The sequence below is a fragment of the Myotis nattereri genome (assembly GCF_964212035.1).
Source record: "Myotis nattereri genome assembly, chromosome: 12".
NCBI lineage: Eukaryota > Metazoa > Chordata > Mammalia > Chiroptera > Vespertilionidae > Myotis > Myotis nattereri.
In genome coordinates, this window is record NC_138087.1 from 11036016 (window position 1) to 11060511 (window position 24496).

Sequence of the window (24496 nt, forward strand, 5' to 3'; positions counted from 1 at the left end):
AAATTTAGTCACCCTCTATGGAACTTTTTATAAAGATAAAATTCTTAAATAAACTAGACATTTCACATATCTTTGTTTCATGGAATTTGAAAAATTAAATTAGAATTAAGATTTTATATCATTTAAAATGAATAGATTGAATTATGAATTATAAATAGGAATATAGTTTTCATATAATGAAACAATCATAGATGAGTTAAAAGCAAAGCAAAAGATTATTTTTTATTTTATTATTTTTTTAATTTTTAATTAAATCTTTATTGTTCAGATTATTACAGTTGTTCCTCTTTTTTCCCCCCATAGCTCCCCTCCACCCAGTTCCCACCCCACCCTCTGCCCTTACCCTCCTCCCCACTGTCCTCATCCATAGGTGTATGATTTTTTTTCAGTTTCTTCCCGCATCCCCCACATCCCTTCCCCCCCCCCAGAATAGACAGTCCACTCCCTTTCTATGCCCCTGATTCTATTATAATCACCTTTTTATTCTGTTCATCAGATTATTCATTTGATTTTTAGATTCACTTGTTAATAGATATGTATTTGTTGTTCATAATTTGTATCTGTACCTTTTTCTTCTTCCTCCTCTTCTTAAAGGATACCTTTCAGCATTTCATGTAATACTAGTTTGGTGGTAATGAACTCCTATAGCATTTCCTTATCTGTGAAGCTCTTTATCTGACCTTCAATTCTGAATGATAGCTTTGCTGGATAAAGTAATCTTGGTTGTAGGTTCTTGGTATTCATCACTTTGAATATTTCTTGCCACTCCCTTCTGGCCTGCAAAGTTTCTGTTGAGAAATCAGCTGACAGTCATATGGGTACTCCCTTGTAGGTAACTGACTGTCTTTCTCTTGCTGCTTTTAAGATTCTCTCTTTGTCTTTTGCTCTTGGCATTTTAATTATGATGTGTCTTGGTGTGGTCCTCTTTGGATTCCTTTTGTTTGGGGTTCTCTGTGCTTCCTGGACTTGTAAGTCTATTTCTTTCACCAGGTGGGGGAAGTTTTCTGTCATTATTTCTTAAAATAGGTTTTCAATATCTTGCCCTCTCTCTTCTTCTGGCACCCCTATAATTCTGATGTTGGTACGCTTGAAGTTGTCCCAGAGGCTCCTTACACTATCTTCATATTTTTGGATTCTTTTTTCATTTTGCTTTTCCGGTTGGGTGTTTTTTGCTTCTTCGTATTTCAGATCTTTGACTTGATTCTTGTGATCCTCTAGTCTTCTGTTGGGATTCTGTATAATATTCTTTATTTCAGTCAGTGTATGCTTAATTTCTATTTGGTCCTTTTTCGCAACCTCGAGGGTCTCGCTAGACTTATTGAGGATCTCATTAAATTTATCGGCGGTCTCACTAGATTTCTTGAATGTCTCACAAAGTTTATCGGCCGTTTCTAGAAAATTCTTGAAAAACCTTAAAGTGTGGTTTTGAACTCTATATCCAGTAGTTTGCTTTCCTCCATTTCTGTCATTTGTGACTTGTTTCTTTGTCTCCGCATTTTTTATGCTTCTCTGTGTTGATAGAGTGGCTTTCTGTGCTAGGTGTCCTATAGGGCCCAGTGGCTCAGCCTCCCCAATTACCTGAGGTGGACACTCTTGGTGCATCCCCTTGTGGGCTTTGTGCACAGTCTTGTTGTAGTTAAGCCTTGATGTAGGTATTACTGGGAGGAATTGACCTCCAGGCCAATTGGCTGTGAGAATCAGCTGTGTCTACAGTGGGAGAACTTCTATGCTGGAGACACCCTTCTGGGGCAAGGCTTGCTTCAGTGGGGCTTTGGTGCTCACTGAGTCTGCCCCCTGATTGTGTCCCTTATGGATCTGAGGAGTTTTAATCTGGATGGTCCCACTCTGACCACTGGGTACACTGGCTCTTGGATCGCTAAGGAGGTGCTAATTTAGCCTCTGCCTAATGCTACCCAGCAGGAGCTCAGCCGTGAAGGAATGCAAGCTGCTGTGGGGCCTTGGGCCAGCTGCAGTGGTTAGGTAATTTTCAGATTGCAAAGGGCCAGGCCTTTCATATGCATAAGCCGGTGCACAGCTTGGGCAGGGCAGGGCCCCAGGGGATCAACAGGGTGGAGCAAGCAGCTCACCCCCAATTGTACCCCTCCCACCTGCTGGCCTGATCGCCTCTTACTGCCCCCCCCCACCCCCCCTCGCCAGCCTGGTCGCCCCCAACTGCCCTCCCGGGCCGACCTGGTCGCACCTCATGGCACCCCCACCAGCCTAGTCACCCCACACAGCCTGCTGTTCAGTTGTTTGGTTGTCCCTCACTAACCCCTCTGCTGGCCTGGTCGCCCCATGCAGGCTGCTTGTTCAGTTGTTTGGTCGTCCCTCACTAACCCCCGTGCAGGCCTGGTGGTAGGCAGCCATGTTGTGAGAGCATGAGGGTTAATTTGAATATTACTTCTTATATAGGATATGTATTAAATTTTTTCTAATACTTTTCTGTTTCAATTTAGATAATCACATTTTTCTCCTTTATTCTGTTAATGTATTATAGTATATAAATCAATCTGATTTATATTGATTGTTTTTTTTTTAAGTTTAACCAATATTGTGTTCCTGGGATAACCCCAATTTGGTAATGAGATTTTATTTTTATGTATTGCTGGATTCAGTTAGCTAGTATTTTAAGAATTTTTGGATTTATATTTATTACAAATAATGTGATTGTCTGGTTTTAATAGCAAGGTTATGCAGGCCTCATTAAATAAATTGGGAAGTGTTTCTTTCTCCTCTCTTTTCTGAAAGAGTTTGTGTTATTTTCTCCTTAAATATTTGATGAAATTTCACTAGTGAAATTTCTTGGACCTGGAATTTTCTTTAAAGAAAGATTTTATTTTTATCATTATTTTTTATAATGGATTCAATTACTTTAATAGATATGGGCTATTTATTTTTTTTCTTACATTGGTTTTGATAAATTATATTTTTCAAAGAATTTACCCATTTCATTTAAATTGTCATATTGACTAGCATAAAATTATTCATGATATTCCTTTATTATTATTTTAATGTTTGTAGGATCTTTGTGATACCTCTCTGTATTCTTATGGATACTTTGTATACTCTCTATTTTATTCTTGATTCACCCAACTTCAGGTTTATTGATTTTGTTTATCTTTTCAAAGAACCAGCTTTTAGCTTTGTTAATTTTCTCTGTTGTTCATTTGCTTGGTATTTCTTTGATTTCTGCTGTTATCTCCATTATTTTCCTTCTCCTTACTGTGAATGTATTTCACTCTTCATTTGCTAGTTTGTTAAATAGAACCTTGGGTCATTAATTTCATACCTACCTTTTTATGCTCCTAATTTATGTTCAAGTATTGCTTTATCTGCATCCCACAAATTTTATGTGTTATATTTTCATGTAATTGAGAGGATTTTCTAATTTTTATGTGTGATTCTTTTTTTTTTATCTTTGGGGTTACTTATAAGTGTATATTTGATTTGGCAATATTTATCTATTGTTCCTAGATATCTCTTCATTAATGTTTTCTAATTTCATAGTAGCTAGTCTGTAATATTTCAGTATTTTGAAAAATTTATTGAGTTTTTTAGTAGCTCATTTTATTGAACATACTATGTGCATTTCAAAAGAATATGTAGTCTGCAGATGGATATGGTCTACAAATATGAGTTATCATGTCAAGGTGTTTGATAATGTTCAGATTTTTTTAGGGAAGTTAAAGTCTCCACTATGAATATGATTGTAGGTTTGTCTACCCTTTAATTCTAACCATTTTGTCTTCATGTATTTTGAGGCTCTGTTATTGGTATCATAAACCTTTATGATTGTTATGTCTTCTCAATGAACCGACCCTTTCATCATTATGAAATGTCTATTTCTGGTAATACTATTGGTAATACTATCTATTTTATCTGATGTGAACATGGCCACTCCAGTATGCTTATGTTTCCTGATTGCATGGTAAATCTTTTCAAACCCTCTATTTCAAGCTGTCAGTGTCTTTATATGTATTTATAGTGTATCTCTTATACACAGCTCTTATCCATCTGGACAATTTGATATTTAATTGGAGTGTTTAGCCCATTTATATTTAATGTAATTCCTGTTTTATTTAATTTGGATATGCCATTTTATTATTTGTTTTCTGTTTGAACAGACTGCTTACTGCTTTACTATTTCTCCTTTCCTGCCTTTCTTTGTGTTAATAGGATAGTTTTAGAATTCCACTTTAATTCTTCTATTGACTTTTTAACTATTCTGATTTGAATTTTTTTTTGTATGGTTGCTTAAGTGATGAAAATATACATATTTAACTTTTCACAGTACTAAGACTTAATGTACCACTTTATGTAACATGTAGGTATATTGTAATGAAATAGGTCATCCTATTTTTATTTTAAGGAAGTTAAAAGTTAAGAAAGCTAAGTATACTACCAATGATACCTACCTATCAGTAAATATCTAAATTTTGAAGGTGAAACCAAACTATATTTTCAGAATCAACTAAACTTGGTTTTGGTATATATGCCTTTTAAAAATATTTCTGTGTTCCATTTCCTAATATTTTAAAAGTTTTGTTTCTATATGAGTAAGAGAAATTGACCTGTTAATTTTAATGTACATATTGTAATATTCTTGTCAGATTATCTTTTTTTAAGTATTTTATTTTACTCTATTATTTTTCTTTGTCATTTTTTAAATTTTCAGTTACACTTGACGTACACTATTATATTAGTTTCAGGTGTAAACCCCAGTGATTAGACATTATATAACGTACTAAGTGATCATTATGATAAATCTCGCATTCATCTGACACCATACATAATTATTAGAATACTAGAGGCCCGGTGCATAAAAATTTGTGCACTTGGGGGTGGGGGGTCCCTCAGCCCGGCCTGTGCCCTTTTGCAGTCTGAGACCCCTCGGGGGATGACCGCCAGCTGGCTTAGGCCTGCTCCCTGGGGGATTGGGCCTAAGATGGCAATCAGACATCCCCCTGGCAGCCCAGCAACCCATGGGGGATGTCCACTTGCCAGCGGGGAACAGACCTAAGCTGCAGTCGGACATCCTTAGCACTGCTGAGGAGGCAGGAGAGGCTCCCACCACCACTGCTGTACTGGCAGCCATCAGCCTGGCTTGTGGCTGAGCAGAGCTCCCCAATGTGGGAGTGCACTGACCACCAGAGGGCAGCTCCTGCATTGAGCATCTGCCCCCTGGTGGTCAGTGTGTGTCATAGTGACCAGTCATTCCCAGTCTTTCTGCTTTTAGGGTCAGTTTGCATATTACCCTGTTACTATATAGGATAGAGGCCTGGTGCACGGGTTGGAGCCGGCTGGTTTGCCCTGAAGGGTGTCCTGGATCAGGGTGGGGGTCCCGCTGGGGTGCCTGGCCAGCCTGGGTGAGGGGCTGATGGCTCTTTGCAGCTGGTCACACCCCCTTCAGGGTGGGGTTCCCCACTGGGGTGCTTGGCCAGTCTGGGTGAGGGGCTGAGGGCCGTTTTCAGGCTGGCGGGTGACTGAAGCTCCCAACCTCTCCTTTTTTTCTTTTTTTTTTTATTCTGAGATTTATTTACCTTCTATAATTGAAGCTCTGTTGCCTTCACTGGCGCTCCCAGCTCTGAGGCCTATGCTGGCTGAAAGCAGGTATCTGGGGTTTGTTTAGCTTCTATAATTGAAACATTGTTGCTTTCGGGCTCTTAGCTGGGCCACAGCAGGCTGGGAACCTTGGCTTCCTCCATCACTGGAGCAAGCAAGCCTCCTGCTCGCTTCAGCTGTGTGGCTTCCGGCCGCCATCTTTGTTGGCAGTTAATTTGCATATCGCCCTGATTAGCCAGTGGGAAGCGTAGCGGAGATATGGTTAATTACCCTTTTTGTCTTTTATTAGATAGGATTATTGACTATATTCCCTAGGCCATACTTTAAATCTCCATGACTATTCTATAACAACCAATTTGTATGCAGAACATTTACAAAAATTGGGCTAGACTCAGAGGAAGGAGGAGTGAAATTTGGTGGAAGAAAGTAGCAATGATTTGAAATGACCAGATAGCATAAGGACCTCTGAATATAGTAACTGCAGTTGTGCCCTTTCTAACTCATGTATATTGTTGTCATATCTTTTAATTCTTCTGTTATTTAATCCCAACAAAATATTTTATTACTGTTTCATAATGTCAATATACATTTATATTTTCTATGTATTTAATATTTTTGTTGCTCTTAAGTTTTCCCTGCTCTAAATAGAATCGTTTTCTTTGTCCGGAAAACATCCTTTAGTTATTCCCTTTGGTGTGGCTCTTTTGGTAATGCATTGTCTCAGGTTTTGTTTGTCTGAAAATATCTTCGCACTTGAATGATAATTTCACTATTTATGAAACTAGATTGATTTATTTTCTTTCACACTTTGAAAGTATTCTATTTATAGTGTCTTTCATTGTTTTTGCTGCAAGCTCAGTTATTTGTGGACTTGTTGCTCTGTTGTTTTTTCCTTTGAATATTTTTAAGATTTATTTTCAGTGTTTCAAGGTTTGAACAGTTTTTTATGAAGCACCTAAACTTTTGGATTTAAAATTTTTTATTTATATTTTTGGCCTAATGTTCTTAGTGGATATGGACTATATGACTTGATTTTTATTTTATTTATTTTTTGGTCACATTTTTAAAGTTTTCAGCTTTTATCTTTTCAAATACTTCAGTTTTTCTATTACTTGGGATTCAGAGTATAAATACCTACACTCATACTAAAAAGTCTATTTTCCTATAGCTTTGCTAATTCTCTCTTTTTTTAGGTTTTATAATTTATTTTTCTAAAGTAATAATAACTTCTTTTCCCCCATCTGAGTAGCTCATACTTTCCCTTAAATCTCTAAAACACCCTGCCAATATTGCTTTTGCTATTTTCACAGTTATTCAAAGAGGTTAACTAACTGGCCCAAATTCACGTAGCTGCCAAGCAACTAAAGTACAATTGATTATTTCTTGCTCTTCATTATATGAAGTTATATTTCTTTTTTTCTATGTCTATCTTTTTCACTTGATATTTAGAATGGTATGTATATTGATGAATTATCTTAGTTTATCTTAAAACACCATTGTGTCATTTCACCTATATTTATTGGATAAACAAGTACACAAATTTATGAGCTAAATATTGTCCCCGTGAGGTTACATTTTACAAGGAAAAAAGAATATATGCAGTTTGTCCTAATAGAACAGTTCTTTTTCATGGATCAAAGCAAATAAGAAAATAATGTCCCAACTGACGAGATCAAGAAATAATTCATTGAGTGGGTAGAACTTATCATGGAGGAGAGGCAATGTGAGAATTCCTTTACTGTTTTCAAGGATAACATGCATATTATCCTTGTTAATACAAATAAAGCCAACGCATGTTTGTTACTAAGTAGGTAGGTAGTTATGTAAGCAGTAAAATATTGTCCATCATGATACATTATACACATTGATTGAAAAAGGTGTTTTTTCTCCAGGTTATTTCATTTTTGGCTGCCATTTTGCATAAAAAGGGAACTCGTGAGGATATTGAAAATAATATGCCAGAGTTTTTACTAAGAAGTCTGAAAAAGGAACCCCCTTCTTCTGTAGCAAGAAAGGTAAGATACCTAGGAGTATACAACTCATGAGTCTGATATTACAAAAGCACAAAGAAACTTTAAAACAAGATTTTTAAAACATTATTAGAATGTTTTGTAAACCTAATTTTTGAAGGATTATCAGTTTTATTCTCAAGTTAAATATGATTGACTCTCAAAATGGCAAAATATAATTTCAGCTTAAACTTGTTTTAGGGTTTCCATCTTTTGCTTGGCTAGATTTATATGATTTAGTTTGATTAATTTGTTAAATATTCATGAATGTGCATGCAATGTTAGTTGAAGTTCATGTACTGTTTGTATTTATGTGAGAATGAAAATGATACAGTTGTAGATACTGGTAGCAAAGGGGTGTCATTGATATTTAAAATTGCTTAGAAGACTACATTCCCAAACTATGAAATGAATTCTTCTTATACAAGGAACATTGAAGGGGGAATCAGAAAGACCAAGGTCTAGGCTGGTCCCTGTCTCTCTGACCATGGGACCGTGAGTACTATTCATGTCCATATGCCAGCTTTCTCCTTTGTAGATGTATGTTTTTAAATATCTTACACATGATTTTATAAAAAATATTTCTAACAAAGTAATGACATGCAAAAACAAAAGTATACTATATTTATGTGTCTGACTTATATATTTCTCAGCATCCAGGAAACTGGATAGAGATGAAGAGAGTGGTTTTATGAAGTCTTTATTATATTATGGTAATGAACCACTTTCCACAAGTTTTAAAAGATTCTGTCATATATGACTAGGGTCCTGATGCACGAAATACATGTAAGAGTAGGCCTTCCTTCCTCCAGCTGCCGGTACTGGTATCCCTCTGGCACCTGGGACCCAGGCTTCCCTTGCAGCCCTGCCTTCGTCCAGAAAGTCATCCGGAAGGACATCTGGTCTAATTAGCATATTATGCTTTTATTATTATAGATTGCTGAAAAGTCCAGGTTTACTTTTGTGTATCATTAGGGACTTTTCAGTGCAAACTTTTGCAAAGTATTGGCTTAAGGTAATTATTATTACTTTAAATTCTCTTTATTATATTTAATAGCATAAATGGATCCTGAGCATCAAATTAAATTTGATCCTAGAAGAACATTATGGTTCTTAATGTGTTTTAATTCTCCAAGAGTCCAGGTGCTGTTTTTAGCCCTGGATTCAGTTGTTCTTCGGTTCTAAATGTCGGTGACGAACTTACATGTCTCTTATATATCGCTTGTGACATTTAGCAGACAGTGGGGAGAGAAGAACTAGGGAAAGCAATACTTTAAATATTTTAAAATAACTTAGAAAGAACAAGAATGGGAGAAGAGAGAAGTAAAGAAAGATCCATTTGGTGGTGTGGTGAAATATACTAGTAGCCACCTTAATTGACACTAATGGTTGCCTTTCATCCCTTCCTTCTTCCCTCCCTCCCTCCCTCCCTCCCTTCCTCCTCCTCCTCCTCCTCCTCCTCCTCCTCCTCCTCCTCCTCCTCCTCCTCCTCCTCCTTCTCCCTCTCTCTCTCTCTCTCTCTCCCCCCCCCCCCCGCCCCTAATCTTCACTGTTTTTTACTGTGAGAAGTTATGGGAATTCTTTTCCTGGAACTGGAACCCTGGACTGGGGAACCTGGTGTGGGGGTGGGACCCCTTGCTCTTCAGGGGGAACCTCCTCAACCCAGATATCCCTGCTGATTTCTGACACGCACACGTGGTGTGGGACCAACCTGGTCAGCATCTGCCCTTCCTACCAACATGGTTTCTTCAGTGTATCCTTAGGTGTAGGACTTCTGTTCAGCTAGACTTTAGGTAGTTCTCGATGATGGTTGTTCTGTAGCTTAGTTTTAACTGTGATGTGGTTGTGGGAGGAATCGAGCACAGCGTCTACCTCCTCTGCCATCTTGACTGGAAGTTCCAAGGTTTTCCTCTAATTGCTTTGATTTTTCCAGTAAATTTTCCAGGTCTTCAACTGATAGTACCTGAAAAAGGAGGAGAGGAAATGGACTAGGGAAATGAAGTCCTCCTTGAAGTTGTTACTGGAATCCTGATCATACCTCTTTTCTGTTTTGTAAAATTACCTCTCCCTTGTCAACTCCTTTTTTTGGTGGGGAAATAAAAAATAGCTGGGTTTTTGTTTTTTTTTTTTTATAAAGTTAACTATCTATTTAGCCCTAATAAAAACTAATGAAATAGTAAAGTGTTTTTATCGTGTGTGTGGTCTTCTACCTCCAGATATATCCAATTTCTCAGTTGTATTTATTATTATTATTAACTGCAGTGTCAAAAATAAAAAAAATAAGGCTATTGATATTCTGGATTTCACTTTGGGGTTCTTTTTCATTTTGAGGAAATATGAAATTTTTAGAAAAATCAAATTTTTTCTTCTTCTTTTAGATGTTCTTAATAGTTGCTCCTCTTTCTGTCCTCTACAACTGGAGGGATGAATTGGACACCTGGGGGTATTTCAGAGTCACTATTTTACATGGTAACAAAAAAGACAATGAACTGATTCGGGTAAAGCAGAGGAAGTGTGAAATTGCTCTAACAACTTATGAAACCCTGCGCTTATGTTTGGATGAGCTGAACAGGTAATGACAATAATGGGAATGATTGCATTGTTGTTCTGCTTACCTCAATTGTATTTATATCTTTATATTATAATTTTTTAAGAAGCTGTAAATATTTTTTAGCATGATTTATTTTCATTTCAGTATCATTGATATTGGCAGTCCATAATAATTATTTTCTAAAAAGGAAAAAGCTGCATCAGATTTTCCACAGTTTCTTATTCTATTTCCTCTATAACTTCTCCAAAAGTATCTGCTAAAGAATGTTAAGACTTGTGCTAAATCTTACATACAACCTTTTGTGCATGTGGTGCCTCAATACTAAGACAGTCATTTTCATGAATTATTTTAATTAGGTGAATCTGTTGTGTGAATGAGTAGCAAAAATTACATACACATATTGAGAACCACTGTTCCAGTTTCCTATATCCTTGTCAACACTTGATATTGTCTGTCTTTTTAAATTATAGCCATTCAAATGGGTTTGTAGTGGTGTCTTATGGTTTTAATTTGAACTTCTCTAATGACTAGTGATGTTGAGAACTTCTATGTGCTTATTTGTCATCTGTATATCTTTGTTGGTGAAATATCTAGTAAAATTGTTACCCAGTTTTTAAAATTGGATTGTTTTAGCCTTATTGAGTTGTAACAGTTTTTTATACTTTCTGTATACAAGTTCTTTACTAGGTTATGCTATGCAACTACTTTCTCCTAGTCTGTAGCATATCTTGTCATTTTCTTAATGGTGTCTGTAAGACCAAGAGCAAAGTTTTTAACTTTGATGAAGTCCAACTTATCAATTTTTTTGGTGTTCATATCTGAGAAATGTATCTTAACTCAGAGTCACAAGATTTTTTTCTTACATTTTATAATTTTAGCTCTTATGCTTAGTTCTATTATCTATTTTGAGATAGCTTTTATGTATGTGAGATGTGGGGGTGCAAAAGATATCTTTCCTCTCACCTTCTAAGTTCTTCTATCTGGACTAATAATCAAATTGATATGCGACAGATTAACAAGAGGAAATGTCCAAAATTTATTATGGATATACATTTGTGGGTGCCATAGATAGGAGATTTGAAGACTCTTGGGCAGTTGAGGTTTATATGCCATTTTGCACAAAGGAGGAGGGCAGGGGCCTGGGATTTCAGAGGGAAAGTAGGTAATTTACAGGGAGACAAGAAATAGCAAATTTGGTAAACAAATGTTGTCTGGGCCACACAATGGACACAGGGGAATTTGGCAAACAGAGTTTTGTTGGATCCTCCCTGGTGGTCATATCTGTTCTGTGTGTGCTAAGATGACTATGCTGAGGTGAATATGCTAAGAAGATTCCCTTCCTGAAGTAGTTTTTCTATCTGAATTCCTTTAGGCAGGAAAGGGGAGGGTCATGGGTTCTTCTAAGTATTTTGTTTCTTAATAGTCAGTTTAAAATTAATATCCCAAAGGCATACTTCAGGTGGCAAAACTTTGGTTCCCCTCGGAGGTAAAAGCCCAAATTATTTTTCTTCCATAGAACTTACTGGGTTTTACTTATTCAGTGTTTTATACTCCATCATAGCCATTCTTAATGATGCTCACATTTCTGATTAGTTTGGATCCTTGGAAGATGTCTTCGGACTTCTGGACTTTCTGGTTCTTCACTATTTCCCCTACTGCACACTTGAAATCAACCGTTTCTCAGGGGCTCTGGTTCCTTTTAGTGGATTGACTGCTATAGGTGCGCATTGCTGCTGGGTAATAATTGATTCTAAACCTTTTAGCAGATAAAGCTATATAATACAACTTTTAAAGTCATGAGTTTATATTGATTTTTTCATTCAGATTTAACATTACCAGTATTGCTTCCTATATTTTATATTTATTTCTCTTATTACTTTAAAATTTCATTTTGTCATTTTAGTGATGGAAAATGAGTGTTTTTTATTCCACCATCATTACACAGAATCTCTATACCTTTTTGTCTCCATATGCATTTTATTTTCATGGGCTGTCCAAACCTGTGACCGTTTAACTAACTAGGTGAGATTGTTATGGGATCATCAAAGAGTAAAGAGGGGAAAAATTCCAAAATTTTGATAGAGAAAGCTGCTTTCTAAAAATTATATAAGCTAAGCAAGGGACATTTGCTCAACCTCCCCCCCCCCCTTTTTTTCCCACTTAATAGTTTGGAATGGTCAGCTGTTATTGTGGATGAAGCTCATAGAATCAAGAATCCAAAGGCTAGAGTAACCGAAGTTATGAAGGCTTTAAAGTGTAATGTTCGCATTGGCCTCACTGGAACGATTCTTCAGAACAACATGAAAGAACTGTGGTGTGTTATGGACTGGTGAGTGAAAACACTCTATGTCTTGGAAAATTACTTAATACATCTTTAACTTAATGTTATCTTGTTTGCAAATTATTAGCTTCTGGGGGAAAAAAATCACAATTATTTGTTTACAGAAGTATTTGATCCCAAACATAGTATACAGAATAGAGTCCCATGAAAACCTGTCTTTATATATTATTCTTGGTTCCTGAAATAAATGTCTGAACTAATTTACCAATTTATCATCATCTTACAGTTATTTACTAAAAAATTCATAAAGACTGTTACTTGCCTTTTGCTATCGCTGTCATTACAAACAAGTGACTTAGTCTATTTCTTAGAAGCAAAAATAAGCCAGTGTCTTTCCTTTTAGATCACTTAATAAAGCACTGATATTTTTCTTATTGCCTTTACGAAGGGCTGTGCCAGGACTTTTAGGTAGCAGGATCCACTTCAAGAAGCAGTTTTCTGACCCAGTAGAACATGGTCAGAGACACACAGCAACAAAAAGAGAACTAGCTACTGGCCGAAAGGCCATGCAACGGCTTGCCAAAAAGATGTCTGGATGGTTTCTCAGGCGTACCAAGACTCTAATCAAGGATCAGTTGCCTAAGAAGGAAGACCGGGTGAGAACTGCATTTGAATATATTATTAATTTCTAGTTGTGTGTGTGCTTTTTAAAAATAATTTATTATCTAAAGTTTTACATGAGTGTTTTTTTTTAATTATTTTTAAGAGGAAACCTATTATAATTTTTAATGTAATTTTTGCTTTTTATATGGTGTGAAAAAAATTGCTTTATGTAGAGTTTCAGAAAACATTAATTGAGCCCATTTTCCTTACTAACTTTACTAACCTGTCAGCTAACAGGTGTATTATTAGTGTACATTGAACTGATTTCTCTTATTTAGAACAAAAATACTTTTTATATAATTCTTCCTCAATGAAGAAAGAAGAGCTTCTCTCCCTAATGTGTTTTCTGTTCATATTTTGTAATTCCTACATTGTCTACTATCTATTATTCAGTATATTCTTGGGTACCTTAACTCTAGCTACAAGACCAAAATGGTTAAAAACTTTTTGTTATGATACATTTGTTCATTATAAAATGCTATTTTTAGTGACACAACTAACCTAATTTTACAACTTTGTAGAAAAAGTACAGTTATATTAATTGTTTAAGAAAATTTGAAGAGTTGACTTTAAGAGGTTTTTTTTAATATAGTAGTTCTCTTTTATGGTTTTTAATTGTGTGGATCTTCTAGCTTAAACAATGCAATAAAAGTTCTATAAATTGCTACGAACTAAATCTAACTCATGTTGTCTCAAATAAGGGCAATTCTAACAAATACCCTTTAGTCTTAAGATATCCTGTTGATTATTACTTTAAAAAAATAGAATTGAAAGAAAAATATGATACTGATTTACAAGTTGGGGAAATTGATATAACATTTGACTTTTTACCTCAAGTAAATATTATTTAATTGGAAAACTTCATGGACCTTCACTTTTTAAAAATGTTTTGTGCATTTTAATATATATTATTTAGTTGTCAGTTGTCTATCTAATAAGAACAATACCATAAAACTATGAAAAGAAAGTTGTACATAGAAGTTTAGAGATTGGGCTCTGAAATAAAATATCATAGGTTTGAATCCTTACTCCCTGACTTATGAGTTTTATGACCTTGTTAAGTCTTTCAAACTTTGGTTGCTTTATCTGGTACATGGGAATGATGATAACAGTGCCTGCCTCATATGGTTGCTCTAAAATGTGTGATCTGTAAGAAGTGTTCAGTAAATGTTACTACATTTTTTAATAACACCAACTCAACAATAAAAGACTTAGGAATAAATTTAACCAAAGAGGTGAAAGACCTGTACACTAAAATCTATAAGACATTGACTAAAGAAATTGAAGAAGACACAAATAAATGGAGAGATATATCATGTTTGTGGATTGGAAGAATTAATATTGTTAAAATGATTGCAAACTATACTACAAAGCCACAGTCAACTAATGTTTGACAATGGAGCTAAGAATATTCAGTGGAGAAAAGGTAGTCTTTTAATAAATATTTTGGGAAAATTGAGTATTCACATGTGATAGAATGAAATTGAAGTCCTACTTTACACCACTTGCAAATAATTAATTTGAAATGATTGAAGACTTAAATATAAGACCTGAACCCATAAAACTAAACTCCTAGGAGAAAACATAGGGAAAGAGCTCCTTGACATTGGTCTTGGAGGTGATTTTTTTTATATGACACCAAAAGCACAAGCAACAAAAGCAAAAATTAACAAGTGAGACTGTCAAACTAAATACTTTTTTTTAAAAAATATATTTTATTGATTTTTTACAGAGAGGAAGTTGAGAGAGATAGAGAGTTAGAAACATCGATGAGAGAGAAACATCGACCAGCTGCCTCCTGCACATCCCCCACTGGGGATATGCCCGCAACCCAGGTACATGCCCTTGACCGGAATCGAACCCGGGACCCCTCAGTCCGCAGGCCGACGCTCTATCCACTGAGCCAAACCGGTCTCGGCTAAACTAAATACTTTTTGTATAGTAAAAGAAACAATCAGAATGAAGAGGCAACCTACAGAATAGGAGAAAATATTTGCAAACCATCTATCTGGTAAGTTCATATCCAAAATATATTAAGAGGCTTAATTCAATTGCAACAATAATAACCTGATTAAATATTGACCTGATCTGAATAGACATTTTCCCAAAGAAGACATACAAATGGCCAACAGGTTTATGAAAAGATGCTCAGTACCACTAATCATCAGGGAAATGCAAAGCAAAACCACAGTTCTGGCATGGCTTGATGCCAGTTAGAATGGCAATGATCAAAAAGACAAGTGATAGCAGTGTTGGCGATGATGTGAAGAAAAGGGAGCACTGGTGCACTGTTTGTAGGGATATAAATTGGCAGAACTACTATGGAAAACAGTATGGTAGTTACCCCCCAAATTAAAACTAGAACTACCATATGGTCCAGCAAGTCCCAATTCTGGTTATATATCCAAAGGAAATGAAATTGCCCTCATAGGGACAGAACTTCCCTGTGCATTGCTACATTATTCACAGTAGTGAAGACATGGAAACAACGTGTCTGTTGACAGATGAATGGATAAAGAATTATTGATACATCTATTTAGACATGGAACATTATTCAGCCATAAGAAGGAAGGAAATCTGTCATTTGTGACAAGATGGATGGATCTTGAAGACATTATGCTAAATGAAATAATTCAGACAGAGAAAATACTGTATGATCTCTCTTATATGTAGAATATTTCTTTGAAAAAGCCACACTATTAGAAAAAGAGTAGAATCGTAGTTTCCAGGGGCTACGGGTCAGGAAAAATGGAGAGATATTAGTCAAAGGATACAAACTTTCATAAGATGAATAAGTTTTGAGGATTTAATGCATAATATAATGACTTTTGTTAACTGTTCTATAGTCTATACTCAAAAGTTGCCAAGAAAATATATTTTAAATGTTCTAACAAAAAATATTAAAACACCATTATGTGAAGTAATGGATGTGTTAACTAACCTTATTGTTGTAATAATTTTGTAATAGGAATATGGATGAAGTTACTACATTATACACCTTAAACTTACACAATGTTATATGTCAACAAAACTGGGAAAAATAATATCTCAAAATTCCCTCCACATCTTAATAATTGACTCCCCACCTTCTTTTTGTATGCTCTTCATTCTTATATGTACCTTTGTATTCAAGTAGAGTAAAGATATAGCTAATATTTTATGTATAGTTTTTTTAAAATCTAGCACTGTTTTATATGGACATTCCTGTATTTGCTCAGATGCACATTTTTGTCTTATTTTTATGGTAATATTCTATTGTAGAGTGATATACACATATAAATATTTATAAATAAACTAGAGGCCCGGTGCACAAAATTCGTGCGTGGGGGTTCCCTCAGCCCAGCCTGCACCCTCTTGAAATCTGAGACTCCTTGGGGGATGTCTGACTACTGATTTAGACCCAATCCCTGCGGATCCCTGCGGATCAGGCCTAAACTGGCAGTTGGACATCCCTCTCGCAATCCAGGACCACTGGCCCTAACTGCTCGCCTGCCTGCCTGATTGCCCTAACCTCTCTCCTGCCTGCCTGATCGCCCCTAACCGCCCTGCCTGCCTGATCCTCTGTAACTGCCTCTGCGTGCCTGAATGCCCCTAAGCACTCTACCTGTCTCCCTGATCGCCCCTAATTGCTCACCTGCCCGACTGATTGCCCATAACCGCTCGCTGGGGGGGCTGCCGACCAGGGTGAGGGGCCGTGGTTGTTCTGGTCTCTAGTTGTTCCACCATTTCAGTTGCTGGGCTTTTATTATATAGGATGGCTTTTCCCTATCCTATGTAATAAAGAGCTAATATGCCAATTAGAGTGGATGGTGGAACGACCTTCCAGAATGACCTTCTGGAATGACCAATGGGTGGGGGGGGTGGGGCTGCAAGGCAGCTGGGGCTGCAAGGGCCAAGCCCCTTGCACGAATTTCATGCTCTGGGCCTCTAGTCTATAATAATAAAAACATAATATGCAAATCAACCGAACAACTGAACAGCAGAACGACTGTCTGGATGACCTTCTGGATGACCATGCTATGACACGCACTAGCTCCAGGCCAGCCAAGATGGGTACGATGCGATCGGTCAGGGGGGCCCCTGCTATCGCCCCAAAATCGCCCCACAGAGGAAGGCCCAGGCCACCCTCTGTGGGGCAGTAGATGGGGGGGGCTCTGCAATCGATCACCCCAAAGAAGGAGGCCCAGACCACTGGCCAACAGGGCAATCAATGGTGGGGGGGCTCCATAATCGCCCTAGAGAGGGAGGCCCAGGCCACCCCCTGCGCGGCAATCGATCGTGGAGCCCCGGCTGCGTGGGCAGGACCTACCTCTTTGGGGCAATCCATCATGGAGCCCTGGCTGGGTGGGCCTCTTTGGGGTGATCGATCGCAGGGCTCCCGGACTGTGAGAGTGCACAGGCCGGGCTGAGGAACCTACCCACCCCCCCCCAAGTACACGAATTTCGTGCACCAGGCCTCTAGTTATTCATATTGCTCAAAGTTCTGTTATGGGTATCTTTAGTTTTATGACCCTATTTACATAAGCTATAGCTAGAAGAATTTTACCAATTTCCAGTGCTACTAGAAATAGAAGGTAAATTGTATCGCCTGCAACTTACGGCATTATTTGATATTTTTTTCTCTTTTTTAATTTGGGTTCAAAATAGAAACTTGTAGTTGCTTTCATGGGTATTTACTTAACTCTTATTATTACTAATTTTATGGATTTATATGAAGATATTAAATACAAATACTTTAGCTTGTTTTCAGAAATATGAAGTTTTTTATATTTTTCTAAGTTTTCCAAGTAATTTGGTAATTATAATTCATGCCATTGTTCTAAAATTTTCCATTGTTTCTTATCTAGTTTTTTTATTGACCTAAATTTTAATCATTTATTTGCATGATAGGCTGATCATGTAAAACCCTACATGGTGAGGCAAAAGTAGGTTTACATTGTTCATATGGAAAGTAATACAGTAATCCTATCTAATAAAAGAGAAACATGGTAATTAGCCATACCTCCGCTACCCTTCCCATTGGCTAATCAGGGTGATATGCAAATTAACTGCCAGCCAAGATGGCTGCTGTCAGCCAGGCAGTTTGAAGCGAACATGAGGCTTGCTTGCTTCAGTGACGGAGGAAACCAACGTTCCCTGCCTGCCGCTGCCGGTCTCTGAGCTTCCAGTTTGAAACATTGTTACAAATATAGAAGCTAAACAAAACCTCAGAAACCTGCTTTCAGCCAGCCGGGATGTTGTAGCTGGAGTTGATACAGTGTTTCGATTATAGAACCCAAACAAACCAGATACCTGCTTTCGGCAGCAGAGGCCTCAGAGTTGGAGCCAAGCCTCAAAGCTAAAGCTGGCCCAGAATAAAAAAAAGAAAAAAGGAGCGGTTGGGAGCTTCAGTCACCCGCCAGCCTGAAAACAGCCCTCAGCCCCTCACCCAGACTGGCCAGGTACCCCAGTGGGGACCCCCACCCTGATCCAGGACACCCTTCAGGGCAAACCAGCCAGCCGCCACCCATGCACCAGGCCTCTATCCTATATAGTAAAAGGGTAATATGCCTCCCAGCACTGGGATCAGCGGAGCCGAGAGGCCTCCCGGCACCGGGATCAGTGTGACGGGGCAGCGCCCAAACCCCCTGATCGCCCTGCGGCTCTGTGTGTGACGGGGCGGGGCCACAACCTCCCTATCCGCCCTGCTCTGTTCCTGACAGGGGAAGGCGCCCCAACCCCCTGATCGGCCCTGCTCTGTGTCTGATAGGGGGGAGCTCCCCAACCCCCTGATCGCCCTGCGGCTCTGTGTGTGACAGGGTGCGGCGCCCCAACCCCCTGATCGGCCCTGATCTGTGTGTGACGGTGCGGAGCCCCAAACCCCTGATGGGCCCTGCTCTGTGCGTGACAGGGGGCAGCGCCCCAACCCCCTGATGGGCCCTTCTCTGTGCGTGACAGGGGGCAGCGCCCCAACCCCCAGATTGGCCCTGCTTTGTGTGTGACGGGGTGGTTGCGCAACCTCCCCATCGACCCTGCCTTGAGTGTGACGGGGCGGTGCCCCAACCCTCCAATCGGCCCCCTGTTCTGAGCCCGACCAGGGGCTGCACCTAGGGATTGAGCCTGCCCTCTGCCACCTGGGAGCAGGCCTAAGCCAGCAGGTTGTTATCTCCCGAGGGGTCCCAGACTGTGAGAGGGCACAGGCCGGGCTGAGGGACTTCCCCCCCCCCCCCCGAGTGCACAGATTTTTGTGCACCGGGCCTCTAGTTAATAAATAATAATACAAGAACAAACTGTATTTTGCATACTCACAACTATAAAACTACTTTTGCCCCACCCTATACAGTAGAACCTAGGTTCTGGAACTTAATTTGTTCTGGAAGGCTGTTCGAGAAGCTTTCACATTTTGATTTCTTTTAATTAAAAAACAAACTCTTGGAGGTTTATTTTAAAATAAAGTTATAATTTGTATAGTTTAGGATAGGGTGCTAATTTGTTTGAAAACTGAATCATTTTTCCCCATTAGAAATAATGTGAGTTAATCCCTTCCAGACCCCCAAATGATTCCCTGTTTTTACCTTTCTTATATACAGTTCATGTCTAATATACTGTTTATAAATATAGACTTCTTTTCTTGTTTATCAAACCACACCCTACTAGCCTTAAATAAATTTTTCATATATCACTGCCTCTGAAATGCTATCACCTGCTGCTTTTACTTTATCCAATCAACAACAGTTTTTCTGCCTATTCATTTGCCTGTGATTGTTGTTTTTATGAGCACTTTCACACCCTTAGCAACATTAGCATTTTTGATGCCTCTTTATGTTTTAAAATTGTGTTAATCTTCCATTTCTGCCAGCAACAGAAGCTTTCTGTCCTTTGTTTACTTATTGCCTGAGAGATGCTTTTTGTCATACTGAGGTATCAGCAGGAAGGGTTGTCAGGTTGAAAACTGAAGTTTTGGTCAACAACTGAGACATTTTTTCTATCAACAACTTGGTAGAAAACCAAAGTGTTTGAGATGGGAGACGTTGGAGAAACGAGATTTGACTGTAAGGAAATCTCACAAGTTGTTCTTTTCATATTTTGATTTCTTTTAATTAAAAAACAAACTCTTGGAGGTTTATTTTAAAATAAAATTATAATTTGTCTAGTTTAGGGTAGGGTGCTAATAAAGAATTTGGGAGAATTGGAGAAATTGTCATAATCATGTACCTAGAAAAAATAACATGGTTTATGTGCAATTTTCACTATTGCAATGTATGAAATTTTATGTGCATTGTGATTATTATTGCTATAGAAAAAATACTAATAATTACCTTGTGTTTTTCTTGGTAGATGGTGTATTGTTCTCTGACAGATTTTCAGAAAGCTGTCTATCAGACAGTATTAGAAACAGAAGATGTGACTTTGATACTTCGATCTTCTGAGCCATGTACCTGCAGCAGTGGTCGAAAAAGGAGAAATTGTTGTTATAAGGCAAGCATTTCAGTTTGATATCTTTACTATCCTGTTTTGATTACATAGTACTCTATTGTAAGTAGCAGCTTTCCTCAGACATTTCTTTACTTTAGAAGCCTAATATGCAAATCGACCGAACAGCAAAATGACCAGTGGAACGACCGGTCGCTATGACATGCACTGACCACCAGGGGGCAGACGCTCAATGCAGGAGCTGCCCCCAGCCTGCAGGCTCCAGGCCAGCCAAGGCAGGTGCCAGCAGGGCCCCCTATCGCCCCGCTGGTCACTCCATAGAGGGAAGCTACCGGCAGCGACAGCAGGGCGATTGGAGGTGGGGCTGGCAAGTGGGCAGTGCCAGGCCGGCCAAGGCAGGAGCCAGTCGGGGCCCCCTGATTGCCCTTCTGGTCGCCTTGTAGAGGGAGGCAACCGGTGGGGGGTGGGGCCCACGAGCAGATGGCGCCAGGCTGACTAAGGCAGGTGCCAGCGGGGGTCCCCTGATCGCTCCACCGGTTGCCCCACAGATCAGCCCTGATCGCCAGCCAGGACTAGGGACCCTACCCATGCACAATTTCATGCACCGGGCCTCTAGTCTATCTAATCTAATAATAGACAAACATGGTAATTGACCGTACCTTCGCTACGCTTCCCATTGGCCAATCAGCACGACATGCAAATTAACTGACAACAAAGATGGCGGCTAATTTGCATATGTAGGCGCCAAGCGATGGAGTGAAGCCCGCTGGCCCTGGGCAGGAGCAGTGAGCGAAGGCCAACGTGGTGAGTGAAGAGCAAAGCCAGCCACGCCGGCCCCGCCCCCAGGGCCTGAGCGGTGAGCGAAGAGCAAAGAGGGAAGCCCACCACGCCAGCCCTGCCCCCAGGGCCCGAGCGAAGAGAGAAGAGCGAAGCCCGCCACGACGGCCCCTCCCAGCGAAGAGCAAAGGCCTGGGTTCTGGGCGCCAGAGGAAAACTGGTGCCAGCAGCCAGGGGAGGGGCCCCCAAGGGTCCTCAGACTGCGAGAGGGCACAGGCCAGGCTGAGGGACCCACCAAGTGCACAAAGTTTTGTGCACTGGGCCTCTGGTATATATATATATAAAAGGCTAATATGCTAAGTGTCCAACTGTTCGACCGGTAGCTATGACATGCACTGACCACCAGGGGCAGATGCTCAGTGCACAGGCATGGAAACATGGAACAGACTGATGAATCTCAGAGGGAAGTGGGGGGGGGAGGGTGGGAAGAGATTAACCAAAGATCTTATATGAATACTAGAGGCCCAGTGCATGGATTTGTGCACCGGTGGAGTCCTTCGTCCTGGCCTGCAGGGATCGGGCTGAATCCGTGCACCAGGCCTCCGACATCCCAAGGGGTCCCAGATTGCGAGAGGGCACAGGCCAGGCCGAGGGACCCCACCAGTGCACGAATCCATGCACTAGGCCTCTACTAAGTTAATAAAAAGGAATAGCTTTAAAAAATATTTTATAATATCAAATAGTGATCACAGTAAAATACAAGATTCAAATATGTTTTTTAAAAACTAGTGTTTGAAAGTAGCTTCAATTTGATATCCTCCTTTTTAGCTTTCATTGGGAAATATTCTACTTTCATCTTAAAATCTTATTTCATTTTCAGGAAATCCATTATCCACTAATAGTAAACTTACTGTTTCATTGCAGGCTTAAAACCTTATTCTGATGTGAGGTGTAGTATTATTTTAATAGAAACAGTGTATAATATAGAAAGTATTTTATTTTTATTTAGAAACATATTTTTTTACCTTCTATCTATATTTCCTGCCTCTTTTTCACCTCTATTTTATTATCAAGTTACCTATCACATAACTTCATACATAGAGGGACCTAGATAAATATTTATCTAGGTTGATATTTATTATAATCTCTCATTTTGCTGTTTTTAACCACTTCAATTTTTTTGTAGTAGCTCAGATTCCTAGGAGACCTTGGAATATAAATGAGAGGCAAGAGTAAAGGGCTCTATACCAGCAGTCGCCAACCTTTTGGAACTCACGGACTACCAGTGGTCCATGGAGCACCGTTTTGCAAGTGCTGGTCTATACAACACTGCCACCTTACCCTATAGTTTTATTATCTCTTACAGCAGCATTTTTATGACTGTATCAGGAGGATAAATACTTTCTAGAATGAGGTCATTCTCCCCTCTTTTGTTAAAAACATCACTGTATTGCCCTGGCCAGTGTGGCTCGGTTGGAGTGTCATCCCATACACCAAAGGGTGGTGAGTTCGATTCCTGGTCAGGGCACATACCCAGGTTGTGGGTTCAATCTCCAACTAGGGCCCATATGAGAGATAACTGATCAATGTTTCTCTCTCATATAGATGTTTTCTCTCTCTCTCTCTCTCTCTCTCTCTCTCTCTCTCTCTCTCTGTCTGCCTCTCTACAATCAATTTTTTTAAAAAAAATCACTGTTGTGATTCACCAAAAGTATGATTCCACATTAGTGATTTATGTATATTTTGTATAAATAATTGACCATCATTTTCTCAGAATATGTTGTGCCAATAGTAACCCAATAATAAATATTGTAAGTGATATATTTTGTGATGTAGTTACATAGTCACATTAGTCCTTTGCTTGTTTTTATTTTCTGTGTTTCTCTGGTTGCAGACCAATTCACATGGTGAAACAGTGAAAACCTTGTATTTCAGCTACCTTGCTGTCCTTCAGAAGGTAGCTAACCACGTCTCGCTACTGCAGGCTGCTAGCACCTCCAAACAGCAGGTTTGGGTTGCCTTTTAAAATGTCTGTGATGCTATCTGTTATAAATACTTTATATTTTACACGAAATTTCCAACCAAATATCTTTATTTTTATATGAAGTTTAAGAGGAAACTGACTTGCTCATTTTTAATTTGTGTGCCAAAGAAGTATATGCACTTAAGTTATTAATCAAAGTGAGAAATTTTAAACAAGTTAAATAAGTATTTTTTAAAATTTTATATTCAATTTATACAGGTTTAAATGTGTTAAGTTGATATTTCTCTTCATCTACCTCTTCCTTTTAAGGAAACACTCATCAAAAGGATATGTGATCAGGTTTTTTCCAGATTCCCAGATTTTGTGCAGAAAAGCAAAGATGCAGCCTTTGAAACACTTTCTGACCCAAAATACAGTGGAAAAATGAAGGTAAGTGCTCTTCTTCCAGTTTTCATATACACAAGGATGATATACAAAATATTTATCAAATGGTGTGACAGGGATACCAGCTAATCAGAACAGATGCCCAGTCATTCAGAAGAGATAGTGGCCTCAGACAAATGGTCTAGTTGTATGTGTATTTAGTAGCTCACTATGAACCTGCATCTGGTGTGTTCTCAATTAGAAATAGTTTTCTTAAATATACTTCAAACTTTGCTATTGTATTGGATTCATATCCTCTTAAAAATGTATGCTGTTGCCACATGTATAATAATTTGTCTTCAAATTTTTAAGGGGGTAATTTACCAGATCTATAAATGGTAATGCGAAATGGGAGGATGAGGATAGGTGGGAGCTCAAAATAAGAGAAAGAAGCTTTTTGAAGAGTTCTCTTGGTTCTCTATGAGAAATCTAAGGGTTTTCAAGGTCTTTATTCTACACTGAATTTCCTGTCTCTTGATTTTACTTGCCAGTCTAAATTGCAAGGTGCTGTATCTCATTTGTGCAAGGGAGCATTGTTGTAGACTGGGAAACTGACCTGGAGGTGTGCTCTTGGTAAGGAATTACTGAGGGAGGGTCTGAAAAGTAAGGCCAGGTTTCCCAACCATGACCCAGGTCTCTAGGCATTGCCTGTCACGGATGCATGAAATACTGAGTTTCTAGCCTCCTATAGCAGAAGTCAATTGTTTAACCCCTTCATAACTACGGAGAATCTTTATTTATGGATTCAAAGATTTTTACAGAACGATTTCCAACTTTATGTTTTAATTAGCAAAAAGTAAGTTATTTCTTTTGGCATAAAAATAAGAAGGAAG

General features: G+C 38.7%; 1 protein-coding gene across 1 annotated transcript in view; it reads left to right on the forward strand.

Moving 5' to 3' along the window:
* ERCC6L2 (ERCC excision repair 6 like 2) overlaps positions 1 to 24496 on the forward strand; it is a 119378-nt gene that overhangs the window by 12506 nt on the left and 82376 nt on the right. Inside the window, exons 3-9 of the mRNA XM_081103455.1 lie at positions 7455 to 7577; positions 9950 to 10143; positions 12290 to 12451; positions 12852 to 13059; positions 20384 to 20524; positions 23151 to 23264; positions 23550 to 23669. Coding sequence (XP_080959581.1) covers positions 7455 to 7577; positions 9950 to 10143; positions 12290 to 12451; positions 12852 to 13059; positions 20384 to 20524; positions 23151 to 23264; positions 23550 to 23669 — 1062 coding nt within the window. The remainder of the gene's footprint in view (positions 1 to 7454; positions 7578 to 9949; positions 10144 to 12289; positions 12452 to 12851; positions 13060 to 20383; positions 20525 to 23150; positions 23265 to 23549; positions 23670 to 24496) is intronic.